The sequence below is a fragment of the Podarcis erhardii genome, assembly GCF_964252035.2.
Source record: "Podarcis erhardii genome assembly, chromosome: 10".
NCBI classification, from domain to species: domain Eukaryota; kingdom Metazoa; phylum Chordata; class Lepidosauria; order Squamata; family Lacertidae; genus Podarcis; species Podarcis erhardii.
Window position 1 is genome coordinate 5,261,283 of NC_138500.1, and position 13,303 is coordinate 5,274,585.

General features: G+C 44.9%; 1 protein-coding gene across 2 annotated transcripts in view; it reads left to right on the forward strand.

Annotated features, from left to right (window-relative positions):
* The window catches only part of AHCYL2 (adenosylhomocysteinase like 2), a 101,182-nt gene that overhangs the window by 61,909 nt on the left and 25,970 nt on the right, over nucleotides 1–13,303 (forward strand). The window contains exons 2-6 of one of the 2 annotated variants that reach the window (XM_081879907.1): nucleotides 1,875–1,983; nucleotides 5,780–5,923; nucleotides 7,348–7,448; nucleotides 10,195–10,297; nucleotides 11,193–11,287. In XM_081879907.1, coding sequence (XP_081736033.1) covers nucleotides 1,875–1,983; nucleotides 5,780–5,923; nucleotides 7,348–7,448; nucleotides 10,195–10,297; nucleotides 11,193–11,287 — 552 coding nt within the window. Of the gene's footprint in view, nucleotides 1–1,874; nucleotides 1,984–4,827; nucleotides 5,078–5,779; nucleotides 5,924–7,347; nucleotides 7,449–10,194; nucleotides 10,298–11,192; nucleotides 11,288–13,303 lie in introns of those variants that run through there. The other variant, XM_081879908.1, reaches the window with a different exon arrangement.

Consider the following 13,303-nt stretch of genomic DNA (forward strand, 5'->3'; position numbering starts at 1 on the left):
TTTCTAAAAACTGAATTTACTTAGCCCATCCTGCTCTATTCCCCCCTTCAGTCTCAAGCAGCCTATTTGATTGTAACAGGTGGCATTCAATTTCCTGTTGAGGAATCCTGTTTCACGTGGGTGTCAAATGTGCGCTCTCCGTTGCCTATGTTGAATGAGGGCCTTACTTTCCTACATTTGCATGAGATTTGCCCTGCCTTCTGTGATTACACTAGTTTTTTTTCAGTCCTTGTGTGTCATTGGCACAACCATTTTGTGGATTATATACAGAAGGGTTTAAAAAGACACTTAATGGGTCCTTAGTTCAGTTGTTGGTTCTTGGGCATGCCGGCAACTTTCTTCGGACACCGATGGTAATGTAGCACATGCCTCCTTGCGCCTGCTCAGAGCCTAAGTAATGTATGACTGTCCCCGTTCTCTCCTGTTGTTCGAACCCCCAGAGGTCCCCGGAACAGCTAACGATTCATAACAAATTAAAACCAAATAAAAAATGTAACAAAACAACATTAAAAAGGCAGGAATGTGTTTTAAAACCAAAGCCAAGCAAGATTTATAACAGTGGTAAAAACATAATTTAAAAAGCTTGTGCCACCAAAACAATCCTGGAAAGGACATTCCAAATTTGGGGTGCCTCCACCTCGGTTCTGAAGGCTTCCAAAGAAGGTCTTGTCTGGCACCATCTTTATAGGCAGTGAAAGAAAGGACATTTTATCTGGGGCGTATATTTTGCTATATTGCATGATTTTTGCCATTTTCAGTTCTCCCTCCTTTTAAACAACTTTATTTCTACATTGGACCCATGGTTCATGTTTTCAAAACTGACGTTCAGCCGTGTCACCACTAGGTCATGACATGTTTTGTTCTGTGATAATATTGGAGGTTCTCCCCAAATAATTTTCAGGTGTTGGTGTGGCAGCAGTCTACTGGAAAGTGTGTGTGTTTGAGCTTCTGACTCTTTGGAAATCATTTGTGGTTTGGAAGCTTAGGTTTAACCAAAACAGCCTTGGTTTTTGAAAATGCTTGGTTTTGGTGTCTTTGCTGTCTTCATAGTGAATATCTGTAGCACAAAACTGTTTTGAGTCCCCACCATGTAGCTTCTTACCACCTGGCACAGAGAGAGGGGTTTGATCTAGAGTGCCAGGAACACTTTGAACAGAACAGTAGTTTCTGTCCGCTGTGAGGAACAGTAGTTTCTGTCCACCTCCAAGGCCTGGCCATTTTCCTGTCTCCTGGGCATGTCTCCTGGCCATTTTCTTTTACTCCCACCCTGCAACTAAATACCATACTTTTGGGCCATACTAATGTCACACAGGTCCTAACACCCTGTCCATCTGTAGAGGACGCCCCTGGGCAGTCTTTGCTCCACTCCTCAGATTGTCTGGAACTGTGGTTAACGTTTTAAAAAAATCCCTTCCCAAGTTCCCTGCAGGCAAAGCTTGAAAAGTATTTTGAATTCCTAAGCATAAGAAACCCTGCTAATTGCCACCTTTTTAAGATAGTAGACCTGTGCAGGAATGGAGAGAAATGTCAACACAGTTTGGTGCAAGTATCAGACTTCTGGCATGACTGGGATCATAGCAAATGTCTGTGATGGCAAGAAACTCTTAACAAGGGTTTTAATGGAAGGAGAAACATTTGGATTAGAATGAGACTCCTGTGTGCCTGTGCATTGAAAATGGAAGGCAGTTGTGTTTGGAAGGGGGCTGAAGCACCCACACCAACAAGTCCACTAAAGAAGGTTAATGCTGAAGAAATTGCAACCCAGTCTTAACTACTGATACAGGCAACTATTCCTTAACTTCAGCAGAACGATTGCATTTGTTGGCCTTTTAAATTTACCTCCCTTTGCTCAATCTGGGCTTCTCTCTTGACAGATCCAGTTTGCGGACCAAAAGCAAGAATTCAACAAGCGCCCCACAAAGATTGGCCGCCGTTCATTGTCCCGATCCATCTCTCAGTCGTCAACGGATAGCTACAGCTCTGGTATGTACTGTTTCTCCTAAGCTCTTCTTGGAGGCAGTTTCAGATTTTGAGTGGGCATCTGCATGTCTGTGTTCCCTCTGCTTCAGCACAACAGCTCCTGTGTAGCCAAAGCCAAATGTTCTAATATCCTCAAAAACAGAAGATGAAGACAGGGATTAATACAAGACACTGGCGTCCTGACTTTGTTCTGGTCAGTGTAGGCTTTCGGAATGAATTACTGGCAGCCTGCTCTTCCATTTTTACTTGGTTTTCATTTGTTATGAATTGTTTAGCTCTTCCAGGAAAGACACCACATTCACAACTAGTGCTTAAGAATGAGTAATATTCAGAAAAGTATAAACAACTCATTTATTAACTATTCCAAAACAAATCAGCACTTGCTGATTCTCCAGCAAACTAATCAAAGCAGCTCAAACCAATAAATTCCAGATTAGCCAGCCCACTAACATGTTCACATTTCGCATATACACCTGCTATTTCAGAGACACTGTGACCCGTATGGGGCAGGTCATACATCAGTTTCCTGGATACACGAACCACCCTCCTACCAAGACTCCCACCTTGCTAGGATTCAGACAGTATTTATTTATTTATTTAAAAAAATGTGCATACCGCCTGATTGTAATAAAACCTCTAAATGGTTTACATAAAATATTCAATCTATCAGGAAAAACAGTTAAAAAACAACCAACCATTTAAGGATAAATGAAATTAACAGTAGAAAAGAAAAGCATGTCAACAGCTTTGTGTATTTTTGGACCAGTGGTCAGGGATGATGGGAGTTGTAGTCCAACAACAGCTGGGGACCCAAATTTGAGAAACGCTGCTGTATAAGCTTGCCTAAACAAAAATGTTTTAAGTGGATGCCAGAAAACGTACAGAGAATGCATCTGCTGGCTTAATGTCAACAGCAGGGTGTTCTAATGTGTAGGTGCTAGCATAGAAAAGTTCAGTTTTTTACAACTGCAAAATGAAAATTACAAGTTTCACACATCCATCAAGTGGGCACATGTGGGGTAAGGTGATCCTGCAGATCAACTGATCCAAAGCAGTTAAGGGCTTTGCCTTCCAGTAGCAATGCCTTGAATTTGACCCAGTAACAAATTGGCAACCCTCTTAGTTCTCTGAGCAGAGGGTGTGTTGTGCTGACACTAACTGCAGTTTCTGGGGTCAAGGGACCCCACATAGAGCGCATTGTAGTAATCAAGACTTGAAGTCATCATTTCCTGAACTACGGTTGCCAAGCTCTCCTGGTCCACAAATGGTCATAGCTATTGTACTGGTCCGACTGCACTGGCCACCGATTAGTTTCCAGGCCCAATTCAAAGTGTTAGTTTTGACCCATAAAGCCTTAAATGGCTCAGGACCAGAATACCTCAAGGACTGCCTCTTTCCACATGAACCTACCCAGACCCTGATATCTCCTTTGTGTGCCTCCTTCTCAAGAGGTCCGGATGGTGGCAACATGAGAACGGGCCTTCTCTGCAGTGGCTCCCTGTCTGTAGAATGCCCAGCAAAGCTTGCCTGGCGCCTTCATTATATACCTTTAAGCACCAGGCAGAAACGTTTCTTTTTAACCAGGCCTTTGGTTGACCTGATCAACATCCCATATCTTTTTAAAATGTGGCTCTTTTGGGGGAAGGGAGGTATTATTGGGTTATTGCTTTTATTTTTATTTTATATATTGTGATCTTTTTATGTGAACCGCCCTGAGACCTCCACGTATAGGGCAGTATATAAATACAATAAATAATGATGATGATGATGATGACGACACCAAGTACAGCTAATAAAATGTGTTTCTAGGCACTGAGGCTAACTGGGCTTCCAGGCTTCGTGCCGGTTCCTTCAGGTGGAGAGCAATCACATCCATGGCAGGCAATCAATCAATTTCTTGTGGTTCTGAGTCGTTTAAGGCTTATAGCACTTTGAATTGGGCCTGGAAACTAATTGGCAGTCAGTGTGGTAAGGGCACCATCTTAGAAAGCTTTGCAGAGGATTCAGCAAATGCATGGAATGAGGATAGGCCTGCCCGTGCAGATTAATCATGTTGGTGAGATGTAACCTATGTAGAATCATAGAATCCTAGAGTTGTAAGAGACCACAAGGGCCATCGAGTCCAACCCCCTGCCAAGCAGGAAACACCATCAGAGCACTCCTGACAGATGGTTGTCAAGCCTCTGCTTAAAGACCTCCAAAGAAGGAGACTCCACCACACTCCTTGGCAGCAAATTCCACTGTCGAACTGCTCTTACTGTCAGGAAGTTCTTCCTAATGTTTAGGTGGAATCTTCTTTCTTGTAGGAATCTTGTAGGAATCTTCTTTCTTGTTAAGAGGCACTCTGCCAGGGAACTCCAGTTGCTGTCATGAGCTGATTGTGAGTGTCCCTAGTTGTTGCAGCAAACAGGATGCTCATCTAGACACACCGTTGGTCTGATCCAGCAAGTCTGCTGTAACTTTTATTAGTTTTTAAGGATGCATATGCCCATTAGCATCTGCACCATTTGGTCTCATTGCAGATTTGAGAATATATGTGTGCCAGGAGTTGCTTTGAGAAAACTACTAGGGTGGGACAATCTTGAAACTAGGGAACTAGAGAGAGAAAGAGGGCAGGGTGATATCTCCAGACATTGCAGATATCTGCTGACAGGGTGGTGTCTGCCTTGAGAGCTTTTTCCAAAGCCGCCTTGACTACTTGGCCTATGTTCCATTGGTTTGCAACTGTGATACAGCAGTAGTGCAGGGAACCAATGGGTCTGGCCATGAGAGCCAATATGATTCCATCCTGCCTTGGAACCTGAGGTCACAATGACCATTTATGACTCATCTCCAGCCCCTGAGCACGACTTTGCCCTAGCTACAAAGAGATCCAGGAGGCTGAGTCTCAGATATGACCCTGTACATTCACATACATGCCCATGTATGACCCTTTTCTGCTGAGAGGAGAGGTTACGTGCTGCTACCATGGATGTCCCAAGGGTCTTCTCATGTGACTCTTACAATGATGAAATACCTGAGGTGTCCAAGTTGCCAACATTTTCAATACCAAGGAGGCCAAGTCGGTGTCGGTCCAAGCAGAAGCCGTTGGAGCATTGTGAGTGAGAAAGTGGGCATCAGAGCACATGAGGGCTGTGAAAGGAACCATGCAGAGATTTTGCAGTGAGTCTCTTAGGCATGGATAACCTCGGATACATAGACCTTAATTATTGACCTGCAGAAATGGTGATCAAATCCTTGTAATGGAAGGATCCCGATGCATCTTGAATCCTTTCTACGATCTGGCTTAAATGTTTTCATACAGTGCTGTAGGATCCAAAATTGTCACCAAAGGAAAAGAAGCACATGTAGTCTCTTACTTGAGGTCTGAGACAAATGCATGTTCAGCTTTGATTGTGATCTTGTGAGTGTTGCTCTTCTCTGAGAGTCTCCACCCCCATCGTTCAGCCTGGAGACTGAGGTCCAGCTCCGAGGGCCTTCTGGTGGTTCCCTCACTGCAAGAAGTGAGGTTACAGGGAAGCAGGCAGAGGGCCTTCTTGGTAGTGGTGCCCTCCCTGTGGAACGTCCTCCCGTCAGATGTCAAGGAAATAAACAGCTATCCAACTTTGAGAAGACATCTGAAGGGAGCCCTGTTTAGGGAAGTTTTTAATGTTTGAAGTTTTATTTTGTTTTTAATGTTCTGTTGAAAGCCACCCAGAGTGGCTGGGGAAACCCAGCCAGATGTGCGGGGTAGAAAATAATAATAATAATAATAATAATAATAATAATAATAATAAAAAATGTCCGCATCTTCTTCCAGCTGCCTCCTACACAGACAGCTCTGATGATGAGACATCCCCCCGGGACAAGCAGCAGAAGAACACCAAAGGCAGCAGTGACTTCTGCGTGAAAAATATCAAGCAGGCTGAATTTGGGCGCCGGGAAATAGAAATTGCCGAGCAAGGTAAGAGAGATGTGCCGTTCTGGGTAACTTCATTAGATCAAGAGATCTTGGTCTTGCTGCCATTTGGGTAGACACCTTTTCTGGCACAACTATGTGGCAGTAAGATCTGACTCTTCGAATCTCCCCAGAATCCCCACCCGCCCCAAAATTGCTCCTGTTCCATATAGATCATTGAATATACATGAAATCAGAAGAATGACAAATTGCTATTGTTGTCTCAAAAAACAGTACAGGCATTTGACTTCAATATCATTTTAATGGAACTCTGTAAATTAGAATTAGGTGTTACAAAGCAAATATAGTCCTAACATTGGGGAGGACCAATGAACTGGAAGGCTTAACCATTCCCAGCAAATGCCCCTGCCTTCTTCAGCCTGTTTTATTCCAGCCAAATCCAGAGACTGTAAATAATCCACCGGGTTAGGAGGAATGAAGGAGGCGTTAGCAGGGGAGAAAGGGCATCGAGAGGATACATACACAGTGGGCGTTGTGCTGTATTAGCAAATGAATGTCATGAAATTTGGCAGTGCAATGTGTTGTTTGCCCTTAAATCTTGATAAGTAAGGCTGTTTCAAATGCTCTTGATCATTTGGAATTCATAGCTCTTGCTTGCATGGGCCACTAAGCAAATCTCATAGTATCACTTCCGGTCACTGTAGATGTGGAAGGCCTCTTATCTGAACACTCTGTCATCCAACCTAATAACCAGTACCATTGTTTCTTTCTGAGATGAAACAAAACTCAAGAAAGCTTTCATTGGTTTGCCATCATTTTAAGTTCCATCTCTTCAAACAGCTCAGCTGTTTGGTGATGGAAGACCCATTTAGGGTTACAAAACAGCCAAACCAAGTCACCTTTTAAGTTTTAATTCCAAGGTTCTCACCACAGTGTAAGCAAAACAAAGCTGTGGTTCTACAGATCCAAGTGAACCCTATTGTTGCCTGACAGTCTCTTTTCCCACATCGAGGTGGAAGTTAGCATGGCTGCATTCTAAGAATGAGCTTAACCTTGGAAGAAGTTGCCTGGGGAGATGGTGAAATCTCCTTTGTTGGAGAACCATTTCTTGGGGAAGCTTTTAGGCCACACATGCCCTGCTTCAGGGCAGGGTGTTGAACCAGGAAAATTTATTGGGCTTCTTCCAGACCTGGGATTCCACTGTTTCTTGCCTAATTATCTGTGTAACGTGGGAAGCGGGCGAGTCCTTGAACGTTCACACCATTTCTGGGACTTGTCCTTGCAGATTATTCCCCACCCCACCCCTGGGTTACTTTGCAGTGCTTTGTTTTAAAGCGATAATCTTTTTGATGCTGAAGGCGATATGGGGAAATGTTTGCTGTCACCTGCTTGACATTTACTTGGCTTTTGGGTTTTGAGCATCTGTGCCCATTTTCGTGTGTGTCATTTCTTTTCCTCTTCCTTCCTAGAAATGCCTGCGCTCATGGCCTTGAGGAAACGAGCTCAGGGAGAGAAGCCGCTGGCTGGAGCCAAGATTGTGGGCTGCACGCACATCACAGCCCAGACTGCTGTAAGCTCTTCCGTCCAACCCGTGGTTGGCATCCAGCACATGTGACAAGCCTAGTATGACACCTTGGCTCAAATATCTGATATCCCACATGGTGGCATTGAGGGAAGAATAGACAGCTCAAATGCCACGATTTCTCCAGGAAGTTTTTGGATGCCTTCTGAAACCCAGGCTTCAGAGGCTATGGAAATTCACACTGTTCTATTCAGGAAACTGGCACCTCTTACTTGGTTGATTTTATCCCCTGCCTCTCAGTTTCTAAGGGGGCTTACATTTCTCTGGTAGCTGAGCTTCCAGACCTTTTTCTTCACCCCAGGCCAGCACTGGCACATGGTACCTTTTGGCAACTACTTTGATACCCAGTGCCCAGCCCCATTGGTGCCTGCTCTGTGCATCCCATGCCATGCAGATGAGCCTGTGCGAAATGCTGTTTTAATTTCCCATGGTGCCCCAGGGGACTGACAGTACATGCGGGAAGTTGAAATGGCCACCTGTTGCTTCTGCTTCCAGGTAAGCCTACAGGTGGAGTTTGCTGAAACCTGAAGCCAGCCTTGTGCATGGGCACGTACTCACATGTGCTCCCCCCCCCCCACATTAAAAAGTCCATGCTTGAGGGAATGTGGAGGTTAGCTTGTAATAATAATAATAATAATAATAATAATAATAATAATAATAATAATAATTTATTATTTATACCTCGCCCATCTGCCTGGGTTTCCCCAGCCACTCTGAGCAGCTTCCAACAAAACACTAAAATACAATAACCTATTAAACAATAAAAGCTTCCCTAAACAGGGCTGCCTTCAGATGTCTTCTAAAAGTTTGGTAGTTATTTTTCTCTTTGACATCTGGTGGGAGGGCGTTCCACAGGGCGGGTGCCACTACCGAGAAGGCCCTCTGCCTGGTTCCCTGTATCTTGGCTTCTCGGAGTGAGGGAACTGCCAGAAGGCCCTCGGAGCTGGACCTCAGTGTCCGGGCTGAACGATAGGGTTGGAGACGCTCCTTCAGGTATACTGGGCTGAGGCCGTTTAGGGCTTTTAAGGTCAGCACCAACACTTTGAATTGTGCTCGGAAATATACTGGGAGCCAATGTAGGTCTTTCAAGACCGTTGTTATGTGGTCTCGGCGGCTGCTCCCAGTCACCAGTTTAGCTGCCGCATTCTGGATTAGTTGTAGTTTCCGGGTCACCTTCAAAGGTAGCCCCATGTAGAGCACATTGTAGTAGTCCAAGTGAGAGATAACTAGAGCATGCACCACTCTGGCAAGACAGTCTGCGGGCAGGGATGGTCTCAGCCTGCGTACCAGGTGGAGCTGATAAACAGCTGCCCTGGACACAGAATTGACCTGCGCCTCCATGGACAGCTGTGAGTCCAGAATGACTCCCAGGCTGCGCACCTGGTCCTTCAGGGGCAGAGTTACCCCATTCAGGACCAGGGAGTCCCCCACACTGCCAACCTCCTGCCCCCCAAAAAACACTACTTCTGTTTTGTCAGGATTCAACCTCAATCTGTTAGCTGCCATCCATCCTCCAACTGCTTCCAGATTGTTAAGGAGCATTTGGGATGAAGAATGCTGCTGAGAGTTCAAATCTTCCTCCCCACCGCCCCAATTATCCTCTGGGGCTGGTAATTGTCTTGAGTCGCGGCTCGTTGCTCTAGCTGCTTCAGCCAAGTTATCCAACCCCTGGTTGTTAAGGCTGTTTCTTGGACTTGCTCTCTGCCATTCTCCTCTGCTGATTTCATCGCCTGCTCTTCCAGCCAGAATTTTGGACGTGTGATGGGGCATGGAGGGCTTATGGAGGTGTTGCTTCAGTACCTGGCAAAGTGCTGTAGTATGTGTAATGAGAAGAGGGGGTTAGACTTTCTTTTTTCTTTTTTCTTTTATATAAATTGTTATTACAGTAGTACCTTGGGTTAAGTACTTAATTCGTTCCGGAGTTCCGTACTTAACCTAAAACTGTTCTTAACCTGAAGCACCACTTTAGCTAATGGGACCTCCTGCTGCTGCTGCGCCGCCCAAGCACGAATTCTGTTCTCATCCTGAAGCAAAGTTCTTAACCTGAAGCACTATTTCTGGGTTAGCAGAGTCTGTAACCTGAAGCGTATGTAACCCGAGGTACCACTGTAGTTTTTTAACATACCCTTTCCCACAGTGATTAAACATACTTTTGCATTTTATTCAATTTTTTTGACTTCCATCAGTCCTGTCTGAAAATTTTCCAACCTAATCTCTTAGTATGCATTTCTTATTTTCCCTATTACATTTCAAACTCATAACCAATATCTCTATCTTTTTCTGCTTTGTAACACTTCGTATATTTCTCCTTACAAAACGTCTTGTAATCCTACTAGCGTAATTTGTTGATTACAGTTGCTCTTCAAATAATTCACATGAAGTATATGAGTGGTTAGACTTTTTCGACAGAAAAGTAAGGAGCTGAAGCAAAACCGGGGTCGGGATTCTAAACTTTTGGAGACAATTGCATTACTGGCTAGAAGTTATCAAAGTATGGCTTTCTGTGTGTTGTTTTTTTTGTACTTTCAGGTTGAGGAAGTAAAAACCGTACTAATGATACTTTAAATATATCCAGGGGTGTGCATGTAGTTTGCTGCTTTTAAAAGGGAACGTAATAGGTAGAAATTCTCTGTGTTATTGAATATTACTGGATGTGGCATTTACTTTTTGTGTGAAGATTTGTGCAGGCATGGCAAATCCCAGACCCACCCACCGCTGATTCTGCTCGTTACAGGTTCTCATGGAAACCCTTGGTGCCTTGGGTGCTCAGTGCCGGTGGGCTGCCTGCAACATCTACTCCACCCTCAATGAAGTAGCTGCTGCCCTGGCTGAGAGCGGTAGGTATTTGGCTGCGTCAGAATTCTAGCCGGGATCTCTAAAAAACACAGTATTTTGCGCTCTATAGGACGCACCAGACCATAGGACACACCGGACCATAGGAGGGGGAGAACGGGGGGGGGGAATCTCCCCCTCTCTGCTCAGCACCCCTTCAGCGAAGCAGCAGGAGAAACGGAACCCCTTCCATTTCTCCTCCCGCTTCGCTGAAGGGGCGCTGTGCAGCTCTCTCCCTCTCTGCTGAAGCCAGGAGAGTCTTGCTCTCCCGGCTTCTGCAAAAGGAACCCGAAGCCTTCACAGCGCAGCACAAGTTCCTGCTGTGCTCCAAAGGCTTCAGGCGGCTATCCCTGAAGCCTGGAGAAGGAGAGGGGTCGGTGCGCACCGACCCCTCTTGCTCTCCAGGCTTCAGCGAAAGCAATGCGAAGCCTCCGGAGTGCGGGGGGAGCGCTCCCTCTGCGCTTCGGAGGCTTCGCGTTGCTTTCACTGAAGCCAAGGAGCCTGCATTTGCTCCATAGGACACACACACATTTCCCCTTAATTTTTGGAGGGGAAAAAGTGCGTCCTATAGAGTGAAAAATACGGCATTAAAGCTATGGCTGGAAGTGATTTCGGGGGTGGGGGATTTTAAGAAGCACTTCCGACCTCCGGTAAAAACATACAAAAGATTAAAACAAGAGCCATTGGTGCTAAGGGTGGCATTCCACTAAGTATTACTCAGAGTAGACCCATTGAAATAAATGGACACAACTAGGGTAGGTCCCTTAATTTCAGTTGGTCTATTCTGAGTAACATTTAGTGGACTACTGCTCTAAGGTGATCTTTCTTCATGTGTAGCTTCCCATGCTATGAGCTGCCTGTTGCCATCCGAAGTGCGTACCCTCTTTATCTCTCGTGCAGGATTCTCCGTTTTTGCCTGGAAGGGAGAATCTGAGGATGACTTCTGGTGGTGCATTGATCGCTGCGTCAATGTTGAAGGGTGGCAGCCAAATATGGTGAGTCCTAGAACCTTCGGCAGAGTTCATGAAATCCGGTTCTGCTCCCTAGAACAGCATTTGGGCAATTAGCAACAAAGGGAGCTCCGTTGTGTCAATCTTTTATTATTAGCCTTTGACTCTTGGTCCCTCTATCTGGGGACTTCCCTGGCTTTTCTCTGGGTAGGACCAGTCTGGATAGTTGGCCTTGGTGAAGATTTGACGTTTTCATCCCCAAAAAGTTTTTGATTTGAGTTTCTACTGAGGCTGCATTTTAATGTTGTCTTTTAATCTTGTTTTTAAGTTGTATTTTAATCAGTTGTTTTTATACCTGGTGTTAGCCGCCCTGAGCCTGGTCTTGGCTGGGGAGGGCGGGGTATAAATAATAATAATAATAATAATAATAATAATAATAATAATAATAATAATAATTATTATTATTATATACAGTTTTCATGCACTGCTGAAAACTCAGGGCAGAGATAGATGGTGTATCACATTCATGCTGGTGCATGAGCCAGGCATGTTTCAACTCACTCAGGATCGGTGGAAGTTTATTTCTCTGGTTTCTGTTGGTGCTGGAAGGTATAATGGTCCTTCTCTCAACTTCTATAGGCAAACAACTTCTATAGGCAAACAATAAATAAGGGTACAGTGGTACCTCGGGTTAACTACTTAATTTGTTCCGGAGGTCCGTTCTTAACCTGAAACTGTTCTTAACCTGAGGTACCACTTTAGCTAATGGGGCCTCCCGCTGCCGCCGCGCCGCCAGAGCACAATTTCTGTTCTCATCCTGAAGCAAAGTTCTTAACCCGAGGTAATATTTCTGGGTTAGCGGAGTCTGTAACCTGAAGCATATGTAACTTGAAGCGTATGTAACCCGAGGTGCCACTGTATATGCTTTGGGTTGCCTGGCTGTGTCCCCACACTGTTTGCAGAACTGGTGAAAGCATCACAGTTTATGGCTGGTTTCCGTTCTTGTTGGCTGGTTTCCGAAACTGTGTTTCACTCCAAACTGTGACGGAGGAATGTGTGTGTTTTGAGCCAGAAGATGGCAGCACCAGAGAGCTTACCTTGCCTGACTTCGTGAGGGATGGCAGATAGCTGTCGTGCTGGGAGGTTGCAACTTGACGCCAGATGCATGAAGTGTGTCTGGGCGGACCAGTGCCCAAAACATGGTGGGTGATTCTGCAAACCATTTGCTACCCCTGAAGAAGCTTTGAATCTCCATCTGGGTACTGAGCACTGGGCTGGCCGCTGAGCCAGAGAGCAGGCGTTACCTGTGAAGGGAAAGTGCAGGGATGACACGAAAAGGATGTTGATCTGGAAAATGTGCCAGGTTGTGTTGCTATAATTGGTGCAAAGGGAACCAAGGGTTTATTTTCCCCAAAGGGGCCGCCTTCAAGGAGAAAAGCCCCAGTTTGAGGAACTTCAGTAATAGTTGCAAGGCAGATATAAGAATTAAGATATATTAAGGAAAAAGTTTAATTATGATAAAAGTGTGTATTGGCAGTAAGTTATATAAAATCGAAATATGGAATAGACGGGAGGTTGGATCTTTAGTGTTAAGACCAATTTATGTCTTACTGTTTGTTAAGAAAATTCTGTGTCTATTGTTATCCCTGTGTGTAATTTGGTATTTGTGTTTTCTCTTTTTTTCTTTTCTTGCTGTATCAATAAAAAATAAAAAGAGAAAAGAGAAAAGCCCCAGTTCAGAGTTACTCTTCTCCACCACTGCTCTCTACACATAAGTGTTCTTGAGCAGGGAGATTCCTCTGGGTAGAAGAGTTGGGGTTCTCCCAGTCCCAGTGCTGCTGGGTTAGAACCAGTTGTTATTGGGGTAACTGTGATTCTGGGGGAGAGTTAGGCTGGCGGGCGGGGGAATAGGGGAATAGTGTCATAATACTATTGTCTCCTGCTTGCTTGCTTGCTTTTGGGGTTGCTGAATATTTTGTTCTTAACGCCTTCCCCTTTGTTGGGTTATTTCAGAATGTGTGTGCATTTCTAGACTGTTCTGGTGCGACAGTAAAAGTCCTG